Below are 21,401 nucleotides of genomic sequence, written 5' to 3'. Positions count from 1 at the left end.
GATAAAGCTGAAATGTTTCATATGACGAACTGTTGGACTACAAGCAGGAGTCAAACCATCACAACTGAATCTGGTTCTCCTGACCCATACTTGGAAAGGTTTCTACTGTAGCAACTCAGAGGTAAATTTGCCTCATGCTGATTAGGCATCTCTCATGCCTTCTGTCCTTCACTTCAGCCTCTTGTGTCCTTGTGTTAGTTCCATCTTGTCACCTAATTCCAGAGTAACTCACAACTATTGGTGCTAATATTTAATTTACAGCACTCTCAAGACTGCTGGTCAAGAATCTGTGCATAGCAAAAGATAGTTATTGTTGTCTGCAAATTATTTAATGATTATGGTCATAAGCAATTGGTAATGACTAGTGGATAGGTATTTTGAGAGCTTCTATCCCCTTGATTTTTATTAAACCAGAATAGAAACTTGCATTACTCAAACAAGTCTGAACTAACCAATTCTGCACAAGCTTTCAGAAATCTTGATTAAAATAAATACTTTTTAATAACAAAATGTTAAACAAATAGAATGCACTTCTGTCATCTTTGATGACTGGTTGCCTTTTGCAGTCCTGAAAACAACAGTATTCTTAATTAAATACAGGGTTTCCTAATACCTCATAAAGGTTGCCCATTTGCTAAGTTCAAGTACTTATTTAGAGAGGATGTAGGCTTTTTAAAATATCGCATCCTTGGTGAGATACAGATAGGTGAAATTGTCACATCCTTGAACTAAAGCTTTAACAATTAAATGAAATATCAAGAATACTTCAAAAGCCTTTGGTGATTTCATTAACAAATATGTTTTATTTAACATGTTATGGCATAAGATTAAACTCAAAATTAATAAAGTAAAATATATGCTTTTGCAGATATAATAAGATCAAAAAATACTATTTTAAAAGTACCAAAAAAACCCTCAACAAGTTGTTATATTCTCTGTGCTTTCATTATTATTCTTTCAAACATGGTGCTTATTCACTGTATTTCAGCTGTAAAGCTTCTGCTTTCACCTCTGGCTCACTTAAGAATCTATTATTAATTCCTTTAAAACATGCAAAAAATACACCTTCCAAGAAGAACAGCCACGCAGCCACAGAGCTACAGAACTCACTGCAAGAATGCCGATAAATAAAACATCAGTTAATTACAGTTTAAGGCTAGATCTTCAGCTGGTGGGAATGGGCAGATGCTGACCAGAGCAGAACCCACATGCACCAGGCGACCCCCTGCTTCCAAGTCCCAAGTCATGGCAAGTAGCTTTGTCAGCACTGGTGTCTTCATAAAGCAGAGTATTGTATATCTCAATAATATTTCATTATCATTCTTACACAGCTCTAGGAAAGTTACGTTACTCAAAGGCAATATGTTGATCTTGAGTCCCCCCCCCAATATATACATTTGAAAATAGGTTTCTCTGAACAGTTAAAGGAAACCTTGGGTCAAATTCTTCCATTACATGAAAAAAAAATAACAAAAGTGCATATACATATATCTGTATACGTGCAGAACAAAGCCACATTGCCACTTGCAGCATGGTCAGCTGCAATATATGCCATTTACTGCCATTAGACACGGGCCTGTGTTGGGTCACAGAGTACATATACACGAATGTAAACTTTATCCCTTGGTTTGGGAGACCCCCCACTAAGGGAATTCTTCCTTCTAGGGAAAGGATTACGGCCAGGGGATGGCTGGAAGTGAAGTTTTATTTCAGGCACCTGTATGTGGACCTGGGTCTGCCCCACTGGAGCTGCAGAATCAAAGCTTTATTGCGAAAAGAACAGACTATTTTACTCCAACCCGGTAACTAAGTTAGTATATCAACTTTATGGACTTTTGTAGAACAGATATTAAATGATATTTTTGGTTTCCCACCAAGCAGATCTGGTAGAAACACCACCGTATTTCCCATTAGCTTCCATAATATTGAAGTGGCCAAGCTTAGAGTGGCAACCAAACACACTGAAAGGCATCAGCACTTGGGAGTAAAGCCCTCACTTCCAGCTCCTAGAAATAGCTCTCAGTGACATTTCTTCAGCAGATGAAGAGTTATATTTTTAACTGCAAGCATGGTCTCTGTGCAGGTTGGCTTGATCAGCGTCTCGGGAAGTAAAAATCCAAAATGGCCGGTGTCACGCAGCTCAAAGGCAAACGCGTAGGGGATGCCGTTTTTGTAGGCCCAGTCCATAGAGCTCCCAGAACTCACATCTGAAAGAGGGAATTCGGAGAAAATTTTTAAAATACGTTAAATGCAGGTCATGTTGAAAGCACCAGAGGGTTCTTGCGGCACTTTGTCTCCAGGACTCAGTGGATATAGTTGCAGCTCCAGCTGTTGCTTGCCCTGATCCTGGACACCCTCCAGAGAAGGACGTAGGTGCCCAGCACCTGGTGAAAGGCCCTCAGCACAATATAGGATTAGATCCTTGATTTTCACAGGGAAAAAAAAAATTGATAACTAACTTCTTTTGTTTTGTGTAAAGCAAAACTTTAATAAAAGAGAACATTTAAAATAAAACCTCAAACTGTTCTTGTCCCCAGGCGAGTGCAGTCTAAAGCTTTGCTTCCACAAAGGTCTCCCAGCTGGAATGGAGCTCTACATGCTCCTAAGTTTAACTTGGTTTTTTTTAGGCAATTCCTTTGCAGGGAGAAGGGATAAAGTTGATAAAGTAATCTACATTTCGCCTTTTCAAAGTGCTTTTAAAATTCTTTTCATTTCTGTCTTGTTTTCTCAGCCTTTCCTTACAGCATGAGAGCATTTGCATAGGTGGTGTCTAATATTAACAAACCTTCCTGAGGAAATGTGCTTCTTATGCTTTCGTTATCTCCATATGCTGATTACCCAAGACACTTATATTTATATAAAGATCCATCTCTCGTGTGGCCTGCTGTCTTCTGTGCAATTCTGGCATTAATTCTGCTCTTCCTTTGACTTAGCGACTGCGCTGTAATGAGCACGAGGTGATGCCTGTGCTGTGAGGATGGAGGCCCATGATGAGGTAGGGCTCTGGCCAAAACACAGGAACAGCAGAGGAGATTCATAGATTCATAGATTCATAGATTGGTCCAGGCCAGAAGGGACCTCCAAAGGTCATCTAGTCCGACCTCCCCGCAGTCAGCAGGGTCACCCCCAACTAGACCAGGTTGCCCAGGGCCTCGTCGAGCTTCACCTTGAATATCTCAAGGGAAGGGGCCTCAACCACCTCCCTGGGCAACCTGTTCCAGTGTTCCACCACCCTCATGGTAAAGAATTTTTTCCTAATATCCAATCTAAATCTCCCCTTCTCCGACTTAAAACCATTGCCCCTCGTCCTGTCACTGCAGGCCTTTGTAAACAGACCCTCCCCAGCCTTCCTGTAGGCCCCCCTCAGGTACTGGAAGGCCGCTATGAGGTCTCCCCGGAGCCTCCTTTTCTCCAAGCTAAACAACCCCCAGCTCCCTCAGCCTGTCCTCATAGGAGAGGTGCTCCAGCCCCCTGATCATTTTGGTGGCCCTTCTCTGGATCCGCTCCATCAGGTCCATGTCCTTTCTATATTGAGGGCTCCAGACCTGCACACAGTACTCCAGGTGAGGTCTCACCAGAGCAGAGTAAAGTGGCAGAATCACCTCTCTGGATCTGCTGCCAACACTTCTTTTGATGCAGCCCAGGATGGGATTGGCCTTCTGGGCTGCGAGAGCACACTGCCTGCTCATGTCCAGCTTCTCGTCCATCAGCACACCTGATCAGCACATCAGATGCAGGTGGTTACTTGTATCTTGCTATTTACTTAAGCTTCTCCCTTTTTCAATGTCTCTTATCATCACCGAGAGCCTTTAGGCCTCATAGTTTCAGTAAAAAAACCCTGTCTCATTGAAACATTGAAATACAAAGCTTATAAATACTTAAAGGGTGGGTGTCAGGAGGATGGGGCCAGTCTTTTTTCAGTGGTGCCCAGTGACAGGACAAGAGGAAATGGGCACAAACTTGAACATAGGAAGTTCCATCTAAACATGAGGAAGAACTTTCCTGTGAGGGTGGCAGAGCCCTGGAAGAGGCTGCCCAGAGAGGTGGTGGAGTCTCCTTCTCTGGAGACATTCCAAACCCGCCTGGACATGTTCCTGTGCAACCTGCTCTGGGTGACCCTGCTCTGGCAGGGGGTTGGACTGGATGATCTCCAGAGGTCCCTTCCAACCCCGTATCATTCTGTGATTCTGTGAAACCTATTGAACTTCTTTTTCTCTTACCTGTCTGCATGGAGAGCTTGCCTGACAAATGTTGTTACATATTTAAAAGGCATATTTTAAAGATATTTTGTTATAGAGAAAAATGCACTTGTAATCGCTCTCTGAAAAATGGAAGATGTCCAAATAAAGATGCCATTGCTATCATTTATCACCATGTAGACACAGAGATTTTTGAAACTGAGCTTTTAAAGAGATCATCCTAAATTTTAGAATGAGCTCTATGTATGGTTTTCTCTCTCACAATTGTACAGAAAGATAGGCAAAGTAATGGTAAAAACAAAACCTACTTTGAATTATTTTTTCACAAATAATCTATAACTTAGTATTGCATTTACAGTATCTGATAAAGATATGCTTTTTAAGATTGTGTTTTATCTTTCTTTTTTAAAAAAATATCTGGTTTTATATGTTACTTACTGGATTTTGCCTCTCAAATGCATTGCAGTTTAATCTCTTTTATTGCATCAATTGAGTTAATCTTATTGCAATCAACTGCCTGAATCAGTTACAAAACTTCATCTTCCGCCTTCCTCACCATCCACAACTGGAACAAAGTTCACTTTAAACAGTGTTTGCTTTCTTTGTTTTAATAAAGCTAATCTCCTTCTTTCTATAGGTAGGTCAAAGTCACAAACCTGAGCCGGAGGAAAACTTACACAAAGTGCTAGATGCAGGACCGTATCTGTATCTTACGCCATAGGCCGACTGAAGAGCGTTAACAGCATTATAGGCTGCTAATTCCTGTGTGGGGCAGAAAAAAAAAATATACATAAATTAGACTTTGAATTAAATACTGTAATGGGATTGGAACCCGAACTATGGATCATTGGCTTCCTGCATGACGCTGTGTTCCGCGAGTCCACGACAGCTAATTTAAAATTATTTTAAAGGATAAATGCATTTATTGCATTTATTATTGCATTATATGCATTATTTATTTTTATTGACAGAAATTCCCTAATTCCCTGAAGAACGTGATTTAGTATTTTCATGGCATAAAGAAGCTCCCTGCACTGGGAATGATAAACCATTAAGTATTTGGAATTATAGGTATATATACCAATTTAGCGATACAACAAATTTAGGCAACATGTGAGACCACGAGATGAAATAATCTCTTTTTTTTATGCAGTTTAAAAGCCATGCAGGCATTTTCTGCCATTATCTGTGGATGCGTTTCCCAGTCCACTAAACCTCATCTCTGCTGGGCTTGTGAAGGAGGAATGATCTCTTGCTGACACTCCACAGCAGTTCAGTGAGCAGACTGGGAAGAAGGAAGGAGGCAAACTCCGCCCCTGATGATGGACAGATGAATGTTCACTGCTGATCTAACTTTCTCTTGGGCCAGATGATGTAAGCTTGGAGAACTCTTTCCGCTATTGCAGAAACGTGATTTCAGTATCGTATGGGGAAAACCCACACCTACATTTCAACATCCCTATGGATGCAGTCTGTTTAGGATGTTCACAGCATCCTGTGAGACTGGGTGCAGAAGGTCTGGCCCATGCCAAATTCTGTGTTTGGATGCAGATAATGCATCCAAACACAGAGAAAAGACACACATATTCAAAAGAATATTGCGATCCCAAAGAAAAGGATCCTGGAAAAGGTACAGTGAAGGCTGGGAATATCTAGGAAAACACAGAGCCATCTCCCTACAGAGAGCAAGAAATGAACACCATTGGACCTAGAAACTGCTGGACTTTGAACCACTGGGTAAAACTGCAATGGTTTTTTTATCTGTTTTATTTCTGTGAACTGAAGAGTTGTAGGTTTCAGTTTATGCAAGTCTTCATGAACCTGGTCCTTACCTTGTTATTCATCAGGCACTAGATGAATGCCCTGGGGAAGGATTGCTCTATACTTGCCTTTCCGATCATGCATTTTCTTTAACCTTCCAGTTGTTTGCCATTGGCAGGAATTGGGATTCTGGCTAAATCCTTGGTCTGACCCATGCAGACATTCCTACTGTGGGTCCTTGTCCACCCAGAGAAAACTGCTTTAAAATGTCATTCCAGAAAAAAAGAGAAAAGTTCATTTTCACTTACTGGCCAGCAAGTAGGGCTTCGGAGAGTTCATTTTACACTGAGAAATGCTCTTAGCAAATGGAAGAGCAATTTTTTACTCCATCATGAAAACATGTTAGGCACAACTAGATTTTTTGTTTGTTTGTTTTCCATCCCGAGACTCTGACATTTTCCGCTTGGCCCTTCTCTTCCTCTTGCCACATCCACCAGAGAGTGCGTGGAGGCAGGGATGGTTGAAGTCAATGCTGCTGGGAACTTCTGCTGTGGTGGGATGTGGTTCCCAGTCCAATCTCTGACTCACCCTGACACCAACGATGAGGTGGGAGGAGGTCTGAGGAAGAGGGAAGTGCCATCGCTTGGGACTCTCCCCCCTCTTATAGATGCCTCAACTTCTGTTGAGTCATGACACACAAGACCCATGATGGAGTCAGAGGTGTCGGACCCCGTGAGGGTGGTGAGGGGGCAGTGCAAGGCTGTGGTGGACAGCAGTGTCCTGGTAAATGCATCATGGGAAGGAGAACATAGCCACAAAGGAGAAGGCTCCCCATGCGGGAGCCACTCATTGTACAGCAGTAAGACAGCAGAAGCAAGCCCTGCTGGAACCTTTCTGAAGAAATAGTTTGGCAATGCCCATTTAAAAACAGACCAGCAGTACTGGGTTCTCTGCAGAGGCAGCAATGGACCAAAAGCAGCCTGGGAGTGACCCAAGCCCATGTCCACCATGTAGGCAGGTGTCCCTGGGCATTGTGAGCTTGATGCTCTTGACCTTGAGGGATGCTGCTTGCTTCCACTGTTGGAGTTATGTACTCAAAGAAGGGGAAAGTTCTCAACTGCATCACACCATGGCAGGTTGGATCCTGAATAAATCCAGGCAACCAGTCTTTGAACATCCTCAAGGAGAAGGCTTCACAAGAAATTACCAGATTTTTACAAAGACATACACAAACTCAGTTGTGCCATTTAAGTTCACTGCAAACACTAAGGCAAACGACTGTACAGGAAGAAAAAGGATGAAAAGTAGGTGAAATTTAAAGCTCTTGAGGTGGATGAATGTTTCTGCTGTTTTTCTCAATCCAGAAGTGCTCTTTTGTTTTAAGTATCTTAAAAGAACAGATTTCAGGAGAGCGTTAATAGGAGAGTTGTGCCTAAATTAGAACAGAATATGCATGTTGTGATCAGTACACAGCTCTCCAGTTTCAAAGCAACTCTGAATAATTGAACACTTTAATCGAAATGGTAACTGACAGCTCACTAGAATGATATGACCCAGACAGAAACATCCTTTGTTCTGCTCAGGATTAATTGTGGCCCCTGTTAGCGCCAAATGTTATGCTATGAATGTGGAGTCCCACAGTTGCCCACTGTACACAGTCCGTGTAGGCCAACAAAGCTTGTTCCATCAGCAGCGGGAAATAGAGATCACTGGAGTTCCCCAAGAGAACTGGAGAATCTGAAACTTCAGCCTCAGTCACCATTTTAGACACTTCAAATATTAAAGACTATTCATTTCAGAGCCACCAGGGGATGGAGCCTTTGCCTGTAGGCAAATATTAAAAAACAAATAAATAAGCAACAGTATTCCATTCATTTTCACTATGATCCCTGTAACGAGCTTTCTAAATAACAGGAAATTACTTCAGCTTCTTATTCTGACCTCCCTGTTCTTTTTGAGCCACTGCAATAAAAAGAAGTATAAAGTCCAAATACCGGAAAAAATATTCAGAACTGGGATTCGGCTCCCATTTGTCTGGGGATGTTGTCTAAAACAGTGTCTTTCTTTGTCCCTTTAGGTCTGTGCTTCACTCCCTCTGATCAGAAACCTGATCCAAGGTCTCACAAACCTGGGGGACACCTACTATTCATCAAAAGCTGCGTTCCTTTGGTCTAACAGCTGTGGATGGAAAGGTAGAGGGGGTGTGCTGAGGGGCAGATACTCCCTGTCCTAGAATGGAAATAGCCTTTGAGCAACAAGAGCAACACATACTGAAGATTTACTGGGAAGTGTGAAAACTCCTTTTCCTTACAAAGAATTTCCTGGTATTGCCTTATGTCACTCATCAAGAGCATTATGTGTTTTCATCAAGATACCCAGCAGTCATCATCTTGCAGAGCTGATGCTCATTCTTCCTAACACTATGTCTTTTAACTTCTGCTGTCTTGTCTGTTCTTAAAAAAACGTGCTTGCACCTGCTGGTCTTCAAAGGAATGAGATCCCGTGGTTGTAAATTCCCAGTCTATGTTTTCTGGTAAGTAACAGTCACCAGTTCACTCAGGGAGCTCTTCTCTCCCTTTGCCACCCCACAAAAGAGGGTGAAGAAGGCAGAATAAAAAGAAGGCTCACGGATTTATTCACAGTCAGTGCAAGGTTGGGTGGCCAGTCCCCACGTGTCTCATATTTTTAGCTGCTCTGGCTGCTTAGTTAACTTCTAATTTGCTCTGTTTCCCAAGAATGACGTCAGGCAGGAGAATTTTTAGTAGCTGCTGAAATTAAGTGTCTTAACAGAAATAAACCCACAAAGAGAGTTGAGTTTGTGGAGTGCTGGCTGCTCAGCCTCCTGAGAGGGCAGCTGAGTGAAACTTCAGCGAAGCTCCGGGGACTAACAACGTCATTTATTCTGCACAGGATAAATCTAAGGTGCAGTTAAGCTCCTTTTGGAGTACACTAGCTTAAACTAGTGAGTTAAATGACACTGCAACTTTCAAGGCCAAAATGGGAGATATAGGGGCAATGGAATTTTCCCAGGGACTGAGGGCAAAAGAAAGAGGTTCACTACTGGTTGGTGCGATGTGTGTCTGTGAGCAGGAGCAAACGGAAAGGGAAGCTCGAGCCTCATTTCCCTAAGAGAATAAGCCACAGGGAGGGTTTTATGTACGGGAGGCTTAAAAAAAGGCCTTAAACTGTGAGCAGAGGGAGTAGTTCTCCTGCATTTAGATGAGCATGGAATACCTGAAATGTACATATTTGTAAATCAATAGGCTTGCACCAAAAACCGTACTCTTATTATTTTATTCTTCTAATAGACAAAAACTCCAAAGCATCTGATGTTAATCAGCTGCCTGTCTTAAAGGGGTAAAGCCACTACGTCTGAGTGGGATGACACATAAAGCGATGGAAGCTTTACTTTTGGTGAAATCTACAAGATTTCTTCTCTAATTGATAAATATAAGCCATTTTGATTTTAGTTTGTTCATAGAATGGAAGATGATCTTCTTTGTGCTTCTGGTGTTTAAGTTCTGAGTGTGAAGGGACAGAATTTCAGCTAGATGCCCAAGGACTTAACTACACAATTCCCATTACAGTTAATTAAATAAAATGATAATAACTATAATTAAAACCCAGGGATTTATCCTATAAAGTAATTTAAAGGGACTGATGGATGGAAGGTACTATACCATTTTAATCAAATTACCGCTGACTCACTTTGAATGAAGGTTATATAACCAGAAATGCGATTGCAAACGGAACCAGAATAAATACTGCTCAATATTAAATATGTGCAAAGCATTGAAGAAATAAGCCTCCTCTCAAAACAAAATGCACCAAAAAATATAAAAGAGGGAAGCTTATTCTCCCAAGCTTTAGTGTACTTACCACACAGCTGAAGTTTGGAATAGTTGCATATTTGTAAGAGTAAGGGTAGAGCAGCATCTGCGCATATGCGTGGAAGGACAAATAGGCTTTTATTTGTTTCCGATGTTTCCGGAGAAAATGAGCAACAGCCTTTACTTCAGGCTCGGACTCAGGGAAGGGACCACAGTAGGTGTCATCGCATGGGTGAAACGAAGCACCTTCATCTAGAGATTGAAAAAGAAAGTTGGTGGTAAGCGCTCGTGGAGAATTTCTAAGGACCAACATCGGAGACATGGACAGTGGGATAGAGTGCACCCTCAGCAAGTTTTCCGACGACACTAAGCTCGGTGGCATGGTCAACACACTGGAGGGAAGGGATGCCATCCAGAGGGACCTGGACAGGCTTGAGAGGTGGGCCCATGCAAACCGCATGAAGTTCAACCAGGCCAAGTGCAGGGTCCTGCACCTGGGACGTGGCAATCCCAGGCACAAATATAGGTTGGGCAGAGAATGGCTAGAGAGCAGCCATGAGGAGAAGGACTTGGGGGTGTTGGTGGATGAGAAGCTCAACATGAGCCGGCAATGTGCACTGGCAGCCCAGAAAGCCAACCGCATCCTGGGCTGCATCAAGAGAAGTGTGGCCAGCAGGTCACGGGAGGTGATTCTACCCCTCTGCTCTGCACTCGTGAGACCCCACCTGGAATACTGTGTCCAGCTTTGGAGTCCTCAACACAGGAAGGACATGGACCTGTTGGAACGGGTCCAGCGGAGGGCCATGAAGATGATCAGAGGGCTGGAGCACCTCCCCTATGAAGACAGGCTGAGAGAGCTGGGGTTGTTCAGCCTGGAGAAGAGAAGGCTCCGGGGAGACCTCATAGCAGCCTTCCAATATCTGAAGGGAGCCTACAGGAGAGCCGGAGAGGGACTCTTTGTCAGGAAGTGTAGTGACAGGACAAGGGGTAATGGTTTTAAATTGGAAGAGGGGAGATTTAGATTAGATATTAGGAAGAAATTCTTTCCTGTGAGGGTGGTGAGGCACTGGAACAGGTTGCCCAGAGAAGCTGTGGCTGCCCCATCCCTGGAGGTGTTCAAGGCCAGGCTGGATGGGGCTTTGAGCAACCTGGTCTGGTGGGAGGTGTCCCTGCCCATGGCAGGGGGGTTGGAACCAGATGATCTTTAAGGTCCCTTCCAACCCAAACCATTCTGTGATTCTATGATTCTGGCTCAGCCTGTGTGGGCCTACATGCAAAAGCGTGAAAAGCAATAAACAAATTGCTTTCTTGTGACTGACAGGAATGAGCCAGTGGGACCTCAGGACAGCAATCTGCTCAATCATCTAGTAGATATACCCAGTTGCCAACTGGCCAACTACATGCAGTTCTGCCCAAAGGAAATATTTTTAACCCAACAGAAAAAGGAGAATCTGAGTTCATTGTATGAACTGGCTTTCCGGGTGAGGGGCACATTTTATGATAGCATTCCAGTATTAAAACTATTGAAGGGTCTCGGTTGGTCTATTTGAAGTCAGAGTGCTAGACCTCTTTCACTAGTCACGGCCAAGACAAATCTAGCCTTTAAGAGCATTTTAACGTACTAGCTACTACAGTGATGGTAGGTAGGGAGATAACCTCAAAAGACATTATCTTAGAGACTGGTTTAAAACATGAGAATAGTCCCTGGCTACTGCCTATTTTTACTCTTGCAAGCCTTATGGGGAAAGAATGACAAGCCGCATGGGATGATTGCTCAGTTAGCTAAAATAGAAATCATCTTGGTTTGCACAGGCCTTATTTTTCCCTCAAGTTTGGTGCAGGGCTTTGGTTGTGAGGATATCTTTCACCATGTCAACCTGCTCAGGTGGCAGTAAGCTGCAGATGTGTAGCCTGCGTGTAATATCCCGTGAGGTACTGAAAGATGAAATGCAGAAAAGGAGATGTGGCAGTGGCTTCTTTATCATTTAGCAATTCTGGATCTAAGCCACTGCGTCTCATTTACAGCTTAGGGTCTGGGCATAAAAGAACAATATTTATGCAAATCCACTCCAGTCTTTTATCCACTGTGGTTTCAAAATGCCACGTTTTACACTGACCCGCATAATAATAATAGTTTGTTTGCAACATTCCCTGGTGTCATCAGGGACTTACAAAAGCAGTGTTTTATTAGCTTTCTTTTGTATAGTAAGTACTCCCATCTTCAAATAATAAGAAAAGAACACTGTGTGAGAAGGCATAATAACATGAACAAAACTGGGGTTATGCGGTTATGCAGTCAACCTAATGCCAAAAAAAAAAGTGGAAGAAAGAATTTCATGCTGCAGCTTCATTTGTAATATGAAAATTGAGGCTACCACTCAGTGGCCACAGGTGGGGATTTCAAAAGGTATTAGTGCGTAGATTGCAGTGGATACGGGAGGGTTATATAGAGGGCAGATGGTCTCCTCCCTGCAGAACAGATGGCCAAGTCATCCAAATCCCAAGAGCACTCTGCCTCGATGTCTTGTCAGATAATATAGCTAAAGGAGAGCTATTTAACAGACCCTCCGCAGCCTTTGGGTTGTTTTTTTTTTCATGGATACTACATCTCCTGTAACAGTGTTTTATACTGAATCATGAAACTGGACATCACTGACAATAAACAGCAGAATCCTACAAGCTAGTGGTAAAATGACCCCATGGTAAAATATGACTCAGTTTAGTGACTTTCAGGGAAGAAAAAACTTTCTAAATTGTCCAGCCTACTGCCATGAACCATTTGCAATCCCAGCTGTAGTTAGCGTTTTTCCTTAAGTGAAGCTGGTAGTAAAAAGAGAGGGTTTCCATGGTGGCCTTGGATAATGTAAGGATATTCTCGATTTTCATACTGGAAGTTCTGTTAAAGTAACACAAGAAGGAAACCGTATGCATCAACTCCTGTGAAATTTCTGAGTTACAGTCATGACAAGAAAATGGCATCACACAAAATGTCACCATGCTGCCTTATTTTTGTACCTGATAGCGTACCGGGGGAGGAGAAGAATCCTCCAACATCCATCAGGAGATCAAACGTACAAAGGAAATGTGTACAGGGACTGATAAAACCCCATGCTTTGGGACAGAAGGCAGACCGGGAGGATGGATGAGCTGCAGCATGATTCTCAAGCTTCCTTGCAGCCAGTTCTTCTTCCCAGGATGGGGAAACTGTCCTCGATGCACTGAAAATTGGGGTGCACTGGAAATTTTAACCCCCACTGCTGCTCTCTTGGGGGCTTTGGATGCAACCCCCTTTAACTGGATTTGCCCTATGACACAGTTTAGTTCTAAGTACCTCATTACTGGCTTTAAAATTGCTATTTATTTCATGAACATTAAAACCCTTGTGCTAGTTATTGCACATAGATATATATTGCAAGGAGCATTTCTACCCAGAGATCTTGCTGTCAGCGTTCACCCGGGTCTGTGTGCAATTTCTGTGCACTATTTCGGGCGCAGGGCGCTGCAAAGCAAAATCTATCACTATCAGCGATACGGCCCTTTTCTCGGCCTCTAGAGAATACAGAAGCACCATCACGAAGCTCACATCAAAGCCCTGCACTGGGAGGGAGGAGGAAAGCAGAAGGGATGCTGTGTTATCTTTACCAACTAGCTCGCTCAGCGGCTTTGCTGGGGCCGGATTCTGCCACAACACACCCGCCTGGAAGCCCCACGGTGAAGTTCAAGCCCTATCTCCAAACCGTAGAGTGTGCCTGAACTGAATGAAAAGGTTTTTATAAGCATAGGTAGTATGAAATGTCAAACACGCCATGATTTTTCAAGCCTCAAAGCGTGAGATGATCCGGATTCTTCTCTGCCTCATTTAGTGTCAGATTAATGAGAATACGGGGTGCCGGGTGAGGATCTTTTGACCACCAGTCAGCCCAGTTCATGAAAGAACTCTTTATTCTCTGGCAAAATAGAGAATCAGATGGAGTTTGGGGTCCAGTGTGGGAAGCAGAGCATGTGCTTGGTGGGATGACGAGGAACCTTGAATTTTTATTTTTTAAACTGGGGTGGGGACCCGTCTTTGATGTTCGGTGCAGGGGAGAAACGCAACAAGTAGTGGATTACAACACAATATGTGCGTGTTTTGTGATAGCTACACTCAGCCTAGAAAAAAAATGGGTTTTTTACTGAAAGCTAAGCAAACATTTTCGGGACTGAGTAAAAAAGGGTGCTTTAATACAGCCTCTGGGGAGCAAGAAGAGGGAGGGGCAGAGTGATTTGAACCCAAGGAAGATTCATTAGGACTAGAAAGAAAATGCACTGTGTGAGTATTAATGTTGCACTGATAGGTACCCATAATACGGCTCTGAAGACTTTGTAAGAGAACTGTTCATTCCAACTATGCCTGTGGCGGTCTTCTGAACAGTAAGTTTATGTCCCCATAGTACCTGCAGTTCTGACTTACGCACTTCGGTAAAAGATGGTAACAGTGATGCAGGACTTTGGTTCATTTTTAGATTATTTTTGCAGCATAAAATTGCCTTAAAGATCGGGATAGCAGCCCTGGGACTCTTCTGTAGTGGAGGGATTCTCAGCTAACATAGGCTTTCTGTAACTGCTTCTGTGTCAGTCATCTCCTTACTGTGAGCAGAGTAAAAAAAGAAGAAATTGGTAGCATATTTCACAAGTCCTTACGGTATTGAACGTATGCTTCTGTTCACTCGCACCTTGTAATCTCCCCACTTTTACCCTTACAGTTCTCAAAAATCTACTTAAAGAATCCAGTCACTGCAAACCGGACCGTACAGTGCTTACTCCTGCTGCAAGGAATCGGAATGTTGTGGAACCATCTAGAGACTTCCAGTGGAAGAGGGACGGGCTGAAGGCAGGGCCGTTGCGCTAGCGCTGTGCAAACACAATTTCTGTCTTTACAAGTTTATGATGTAAATAAGGAAGGTGGCCGAATGCTGGAGGAAAAAACAGCTGCACGGGGAGATGAAGGAAGTCGCTCAAGGTGGGAGAGCAGGTCAGCAGAAAAACCAGGTGTGTTTCGCCGTATTTCACAACACAGTGTTATTTCTGGCTGCACCGGAGTTGCACTGTCTCGCTGTGAGATTTAATAAAACACCATTTCTTCTTCAGTGGACCCATTCCAAATCTGCTAGTATTTCATTACTGCTGCATTCTCTATGCAAAATTGAGGTCAATTTTTATGAAAGTATTTACAGAAGTGCTGGGGGTTTGAAATTGGATCTCCGTGCATTTAGAAGCACCTTCTTTCTTTATTAAATCACTAATAATAATGGTCTTAAAATATTCTCAGACATTTCTCTGTGAGGCAAGCAAAGCAAGTCTGACATTTCCAAAGCTAAAGCCATTTCAGAGAAATGACGAATTAAATAAAATGAAGTTTAAATGTTTCCTAAAGCTGTAGTCAGGTAAATTCTGAAATGTAATGGGCCAGGCTCATTACTGTGCTTCAAGTTATTTAGATGATTGCAGAAATACAGAACAGCTGTATGTGTGGTTTTTGCCACACTTGCCATGAAAACTTTTAACTTTTGATGAGATGTGTCTTTCCAAACTTCAGGACCTTTATTTTTTTAGAAGCTAGAAGGAAGATTTGAGCCCTGGCTTGTGGCTTTATGGGGAAGTACCTTCAACTTTAACCATGGAAAAGAGAACACAAGGGGATGTGATCTAACCTACTTACTCTGCTGGATAATTAAATACAGGGTAATCTGAACTAGTGGACCAAAGTATCTCCAGACTTACCACACCATTTCACTTTCCAGTTGCGATTAGCATCAACACCATGACACCGAAACCTCGTGTTCTTTGATCTTGTTTTCCTCCAAAATCGATCCTAACATAAGTTATAAAATAGTCAATAATAATAATAATATTACTATATTTTGGCAAAAATCAATTTGTACACATAACAAACCAACTCTGGTAAACATATTCAGTATTATATTTTAACTGGAGTAATTTACTCCCCTTTTGCATGCCACAAAGCGGCGGATCAGATTATAAAGAAAGTCACCTTTGAATGATGTAGCAACCATTTGATCTTTCCTGTCGAACAATTTTTTGAGTAATACCACTGATACTACTTACATGTGTCCAGCTAAAGTGATAGCCATCCACATTAAATACAGGCATGATATAGAAATACAGCTGAGTTAGCATCTTTCTCATGACAGGATCGGTCTGGTACGTCTGAAGAGCCTAAAGCAGAAAAGCCAAAGAAAGTAGTTTCCATACTAAAAATAATTTCCCAATTAAGTGTTGTGACAGGCTGAGACAGTGACGTGGCCTTTGGCAGTGCAGAGGCCTCATCTCATGGCACCGCTGACATCCTCAGAGCCATGCTTGAAAGGCTGACATCTTCCTGCAAATGCGATTAAAGGCATCCTGTGAACGTGTGAAAAAGGTGTTTAAAAGACCCTGTTCTCTCTGCTGCTTAGTTACCTTCAGTAGCCAAGAAAGTACAACTCGCGTTACAGAGAAGCAAATGCATACAAAGGGTTTCTTGATGTTGGAGCTGAAAGTCAGTGGAATAGATTCCTAGTTAAGGAAACAAGTTTAGCTCCTGTAAGACAATGGAGCGCTGTTGTTTCCACCAGGTGATGATTTGGCAAGGTCAGAGCATTAATCTCAAGCATAAAGGTTAGTAGAGGAAGTCTGGGTCGGGAAAGTATTTTTTTTTTCTGTTCTACATCTTAGAAAAACGCAGCAAACCAGCGGCTCCTCAGGAGTTCTGGTTGCTGGTACCAGAGATGCTCCTTTAGCTGTTTCTGGAAGTTTGGACTCATAGATTCATAGATTCATAGATTGGTCCAGGCTGGAAGGGACCTCCAAAGGTCATCTAGTCCGACCTCCCCGCAGTCAGCAGGGACACCCCCAACTAGACCAGGTTGCCCAGGGCCTCGTCGAGCTTCACCTTGAATATCTCAAGGGAAGGGGCCTCAACCACCTCCCTGGGCAACCCGTTCCAGTGCTCCACCACCCTCATGGTAAAGAATTTTTTCCTAATATCCAATCTAAATCTCCCCTTCTCCAGCTTAAAACCATTGCCCCTCGTCCTGTCGCTGCAGGCCTTTGTAAACAGACCCTCCCCAGCCTTCCTGTAGGCCCCCCTCAGGCACTGGAAGGCCGCTATGAGGTCTCCCCGGAGCCTCCTCTTCTCCAAGCTAAACAACCCCAGCTCAGCTTGGACTCCATGTGCCGTAGCAAAACCTGCCCCTTGTCAGAGCTGGACATCAAACTTGCAAGTTTCAGAGTGTGTTTTGACTCTGTAAGGCGAGGAGTTGCTTCACCTGGCAGGTGGAAAGCGTGTCCCACTGACACTGGGTTCAAATGGTTGCCACAGGCTGGCCCCTCTCCTCCCGGTGCTGTGACTACAGCCTTCTGCTCTGCAGTATTCCTGGCCCTCCAGATCCAAGAAGTAATGGGTTTGAGGGGGACAAAGGGAAACATTTGCTCTGAAATCAACTAAGCTAAAAGCTTTTCAGCTGACAAATGCCAGGGAACGGTGTGAAGTACAGGAATTCAATACTTCTGGGCTCCTAACCATGCCGTGGGTTGGATTATTGAAGCTGCCACTGGAGCTGACGGATGCATTTTGTGGAATACCCTTAAGAAACACCCATACAATTGGACATGACTGGGACTGAAATTTACTCATGGAGGAGTCTGAACATTTTTTTTCTTTATTGAGGGCCTAGTGAGACTTCTAACTGCTTTTTCTAAGCCGTTCATTAACCACCTCTCTGTCATGAATTGCTTTTTCCTCACCCACACGGGCAGGTCCTTCAGCCTCACTTGCCGATCCAAAGCAGGGCGCCATCCCTGTGGAAAGCCACCAGGTCACCCAGGGCTACTCCACAGCCAGCTCCTCTGCCATTTTCAGCCAGGAGAGAGGAGGGGAAGGTGAGCAACAAGAGGGCAAAGGGAACATGGGGCAGAACAACATGAGACGTGGGCAGCAGTGGGGACACCGTGGCATGGAGCACTGCAGGGTGGGATGAGATGTTGAAAGAGGGGAGGGTTATGGCAGGCGAGAAGAGGATGACAGCGGGCTTTTAGAATCATAGAATGGTTTGGGTTGGAAGGGACCTCAAAGATCATCTGGTTCCAACCCCCTGCCCTGGGCAGGTACACCTCCCACCAGACCAGGTTGCTCAAAGCCCCATCCAGCCTGGCCTTGAACCCCTCCAGGGATGGGGCAGCCACAGCTTCTCTGGGCAACCTGTTCCACTGTCTCACCACCCTCACAGCAAAGAATTTCTTTCTAGTATCTAATCTAAATCTCCCCTCTTTCAATTTAAACCATTTCCCATCGTCCTATGGCTCCATTTCCTGATCAAGAGTCCCTCCCCATCTCTCCTGTAGACACCATTCAGATATTGGAAGGCTGCTATAATGTCTCCCTGGAGCCTTCTCTGCTCCAGGCTGAACAACCCCAGCTCTCTCAGCCTGTCCTCACAGCAGAGGTGCTCCAGCCCTCTGAGCATTTTTGTGGCCCTCCTCTGGACCCATTCCAACAGGTCCATGTCCTTCCTGTGTTGAGGACTCCAATGCTGGACAAAGTGCTCTCACCAGAGCAGAGTAGAGGGGTAGAATCACCTCCCGTGACCTGCTGGCCACGCTGCTTTTGATGCAGCCCAGGAGGGGTTTTTGAGGGGAAGCTGGAGAAAAAGTCCTTGGCCAATGCAGAGGGCACAAGTCCCCTGGCCCACCTGCCAGAAATTCCCTGAAGATTCCCAGCTGGAACGGTATAGCATTTAAATTCAGTGTACTCATATTAGGAAGCCACATCAAGGCTACAAATACATTTGGATAAAAATATTGGCATTCAGGGAACTGCAGCTATAGCAAAAAGTAATTTTGTCAAAACAAGAAAGCAATGGTTACTCAAAAATAATGACGGTGAAAACAAAGGCTGTGTCTCATTGATGTTCCACAGGCAGAAAACACAGACTGAAGTAACCAGGGCTACTCTGTGCATTAAGCTAGCTCTGCACTTAAATCTTCACAGGATTAAAAGCCTATATGATAAGTACGGATATTAAATCTGTAAGACTGTTCTTACAGTAGAAACAGAACCAAGTTGTGCTCCAAAATGTGAGTCAAGGAAAATAAACGTTATTGTCATGCTTGTTTCAGGGAGAAGTAATTTGATTGGGGAAGAAGTAAGTCAACACATACCGCTTCCTTTTTAATGCTTTTCTCTTTTTAGACAGTATTAACAAATTAAGCTTGGGTTGTTTCTCTGTGATGGGTATTTGCACATCAATTTGTTTGTATCTGTATTTACATATGCCATTTGTTTGCTGCCAGTTACATCTGTAATTATGCGTTTTGTTCCGCTGTAGTGTTAGATACTGTACTTTAAACTGCAACGCTATAAGATTAAACTCTTTAAAACACTTTTAAAATCATCTCCTTGAAATAACTGCAGATCATTAATTAATTTAAGGTAATACACTCCTCAATAATTGCATGGATGAGCTTTGCAAATTTTTCAGAACCTTTCCAAATTTGCAAAAAGAGACATAAAGAAATTATTTGAATTAAGACTTTTTAATGTTCAATATGTTTTAAATCCTGTGAAGAATATATTTTTCTTGGTCGGTAAAAGCACCGCCATTTAAACAATGAACCAAAACATAGACTGCAAAATGCCAAGCACCGTTTCGTTTTTTTAAAGCTCCTCTGTATTATTTTAATGCCTGCTGTCATTGACAAAATACTATGAGAGATGTTAGGAGGAATTGTAGTTCCCAGTAATACCCTTCAAAATTTTAAGTCTTAAAGTTGATTTAGAGCCAAATACGTCAATCATTCAATTCCGTTCTTTAAAGCATAAAAAGGTTTATCTTAATAATTTTGTTACCCTTTTAGAGTAGCATTTAATTAAAAATGCGATGGACCTGCTGCAACTTTCTTCTTCATGGGAACCAAGAGTGTAGATGGTGCAACCTGGTGTAAGCGAGATCATATTCGCTCTTTCTGCTGAAAATATTTTGTCCTTCATACTGTTTTTACCTGGCAGTTTTATTTGAGATGCGTAATCAGGCCACACAGGCTGTATAATCTCTCCTCCCTCATCCGGGAGGCCTTTGGCAACGTGCCTTACAGTTACCAAGGTGTGTCCTGGCTGGAGCACAGCCCGCAGCTTGCCTTTTGTGACGTGACTCTCAAATCCTCCCAACAACGATCATGCAAACCAACCTCCCCCCCCCCCCACCCTGGGCCCCGGCAGCGCTGAAGCATTTTCTCCTCACTACGACACGAGCAAGACCGAATATAAATCATTAGTGAATTAACTAACCGCCCTGTAGTTTGCGCGGAGCTCTCGGAATACAACGTAACGTGACTTTATACGGCTTGACTCGGCTTCCCCACCGCGCAATCAATAGCCGCTTTGCTGCGCAGAGAGCCAGGCTGGCCCAATTGATGCTGAATAGCGTTATTAGTGAATGAACAGATGATAGAGGAACCCTGCCAGCGCCGTGCAATCTGCCCGGGGGATGGAGGGAAAGGGCCAATGATTAATAGGAGGGGGCTCGATCATCTGGATCAGCAGAGCGGTGGTTGTTGATAGAACGATGCCAGCTTAGGCTGGCTGAGGATCCGGTCCATAGGAAATTGAATTTGGGGGACAAAGTGAACAAAAGAGCCATATTGTAAACTGACAAGGCCATAAAAGGCAGGAGTTTAAAACGGATTTAGGATGCAGTTGGGCTTTTTATAAAGTAAGGGGATTGACTGAGAAGGACAAAGCAAGGAGACAGGGTTGAGAGAAACTCTGAAATTGCAGTTGAGTTTAATATTGATTTGCTGCCCCACAATTAACTATTATTAAATTTAAGGTAACAATCGGCTTTTGCTGTTTCTGGTTTTAAATTCAACAATCACACTGAATCGAACAGTTAATATTTTAGCACAGGAAATGGACTCCATTGCCGTTCTACCAGAAATTGCATAGAACTGCTTCCAAAAAACCAGGATTAATTCTTCCATGCAATTATTAAGATATCAGTTAAAACATCCTTTCTGATGGTAACATACAGTGTTTCACTGTTGTCTGTATATCTTACATTTTAGCAGGGTGACGCTAAGATCTGCCATTCAGGCCTTCATTGCCACTTTATCAGTTTGGCAAGGTGGTAGTTAGCTCTGTCTCTGTACTTGGAAGCAGCACATCTTTTTATCTCCATTTTCTCTTTTACTGCTGGTGTCCTGCTTAGCGCTCAAATCACAAGCAGAGTGGTAAGCCCGCTACTAAGGGAAAGATATTCTTGAGTATCTAAAACCAAATGTCAGTTCTGGGCCCCTCACTACAGGAAGGACATGGAGCTGCTGAAGCGTGTCCAGAGGAGAGCCACCAAGCTGGTGAGGGGTCTAGAGAACAAGTCATATGAGGAGAGGCTGAGGGAACTGGGCATGTTTAGTTTGGAGAAGAGGAGGCTGAGGGGAGACCTCATTGCCCTCTACAACTCCCTGAAAGGAGGTTGCAGAGAGGTGGGTGTTGGCCTCTTCTCCCAAGGGAATAATGACAGGAGCAGAGGAAATGGTCTGAAGTTGGGGCAGGGGAGGTTTAGATTAGATATCAGGA

General features: G+C 43.5%; 1 protein-coding gene across 1 annotated transcript in view; it reads right to left on the bottom strand.

Moving 5' to 3' along the window:
• Positions 1 to 778: 778 nt before the first annotated feature.
• CPA6 (carboxypeptidase A6) overlaps positions 779 to 21,401 on the bottom strand; it is an 85,533-nt gene continuing 64,910 nt past the window's right edge. The window contains exons 7-11 of the mRNA XM_074146782.1: positions 15,896 to 16,006; positions 15,551 to 15,641; positions 9,840 to 10,042; positions 4,877 to 4,961; positions 779 to 2,207 (exon numbers count right to left, since the gene is read on the bottom strand). Coding sequence (XP_074002883.1) covers positions 2,020 to 2,207; positions 4,877 to 4,961; positions 9,840 to 10,042; positions 15,551 to 15,641; positions 15,896 to 16,006 — 678 coding nt within the window. The 3' untranslated portion in view covers positions 779 to 2,019. The remainder of the gene's footprint in view (positions 2,208 to 4,876; positions 4,962 to 9,839; positions 10,043 to 15,550; positions 15,642 to 15,895; positions 16,007 to 21,401) is intronic.

Source organism: Numenius arquata, chromosome 4 (assembly GCF_964106895.1).
Source record: "Numenius arquata chromosome 4, bNumArq3.hap1.1, whole genome shotgun sequence".
NCBI lineage: Eukaryota > Metazoa > Chordata > Aves > Charadriiformes > Scolopacidae > Numenius > Numenius arquata.
Note: the sequence above shows the minus strand (reverse complement) of the source record. Positions and strands in the feature narration are given on the sequence as shown.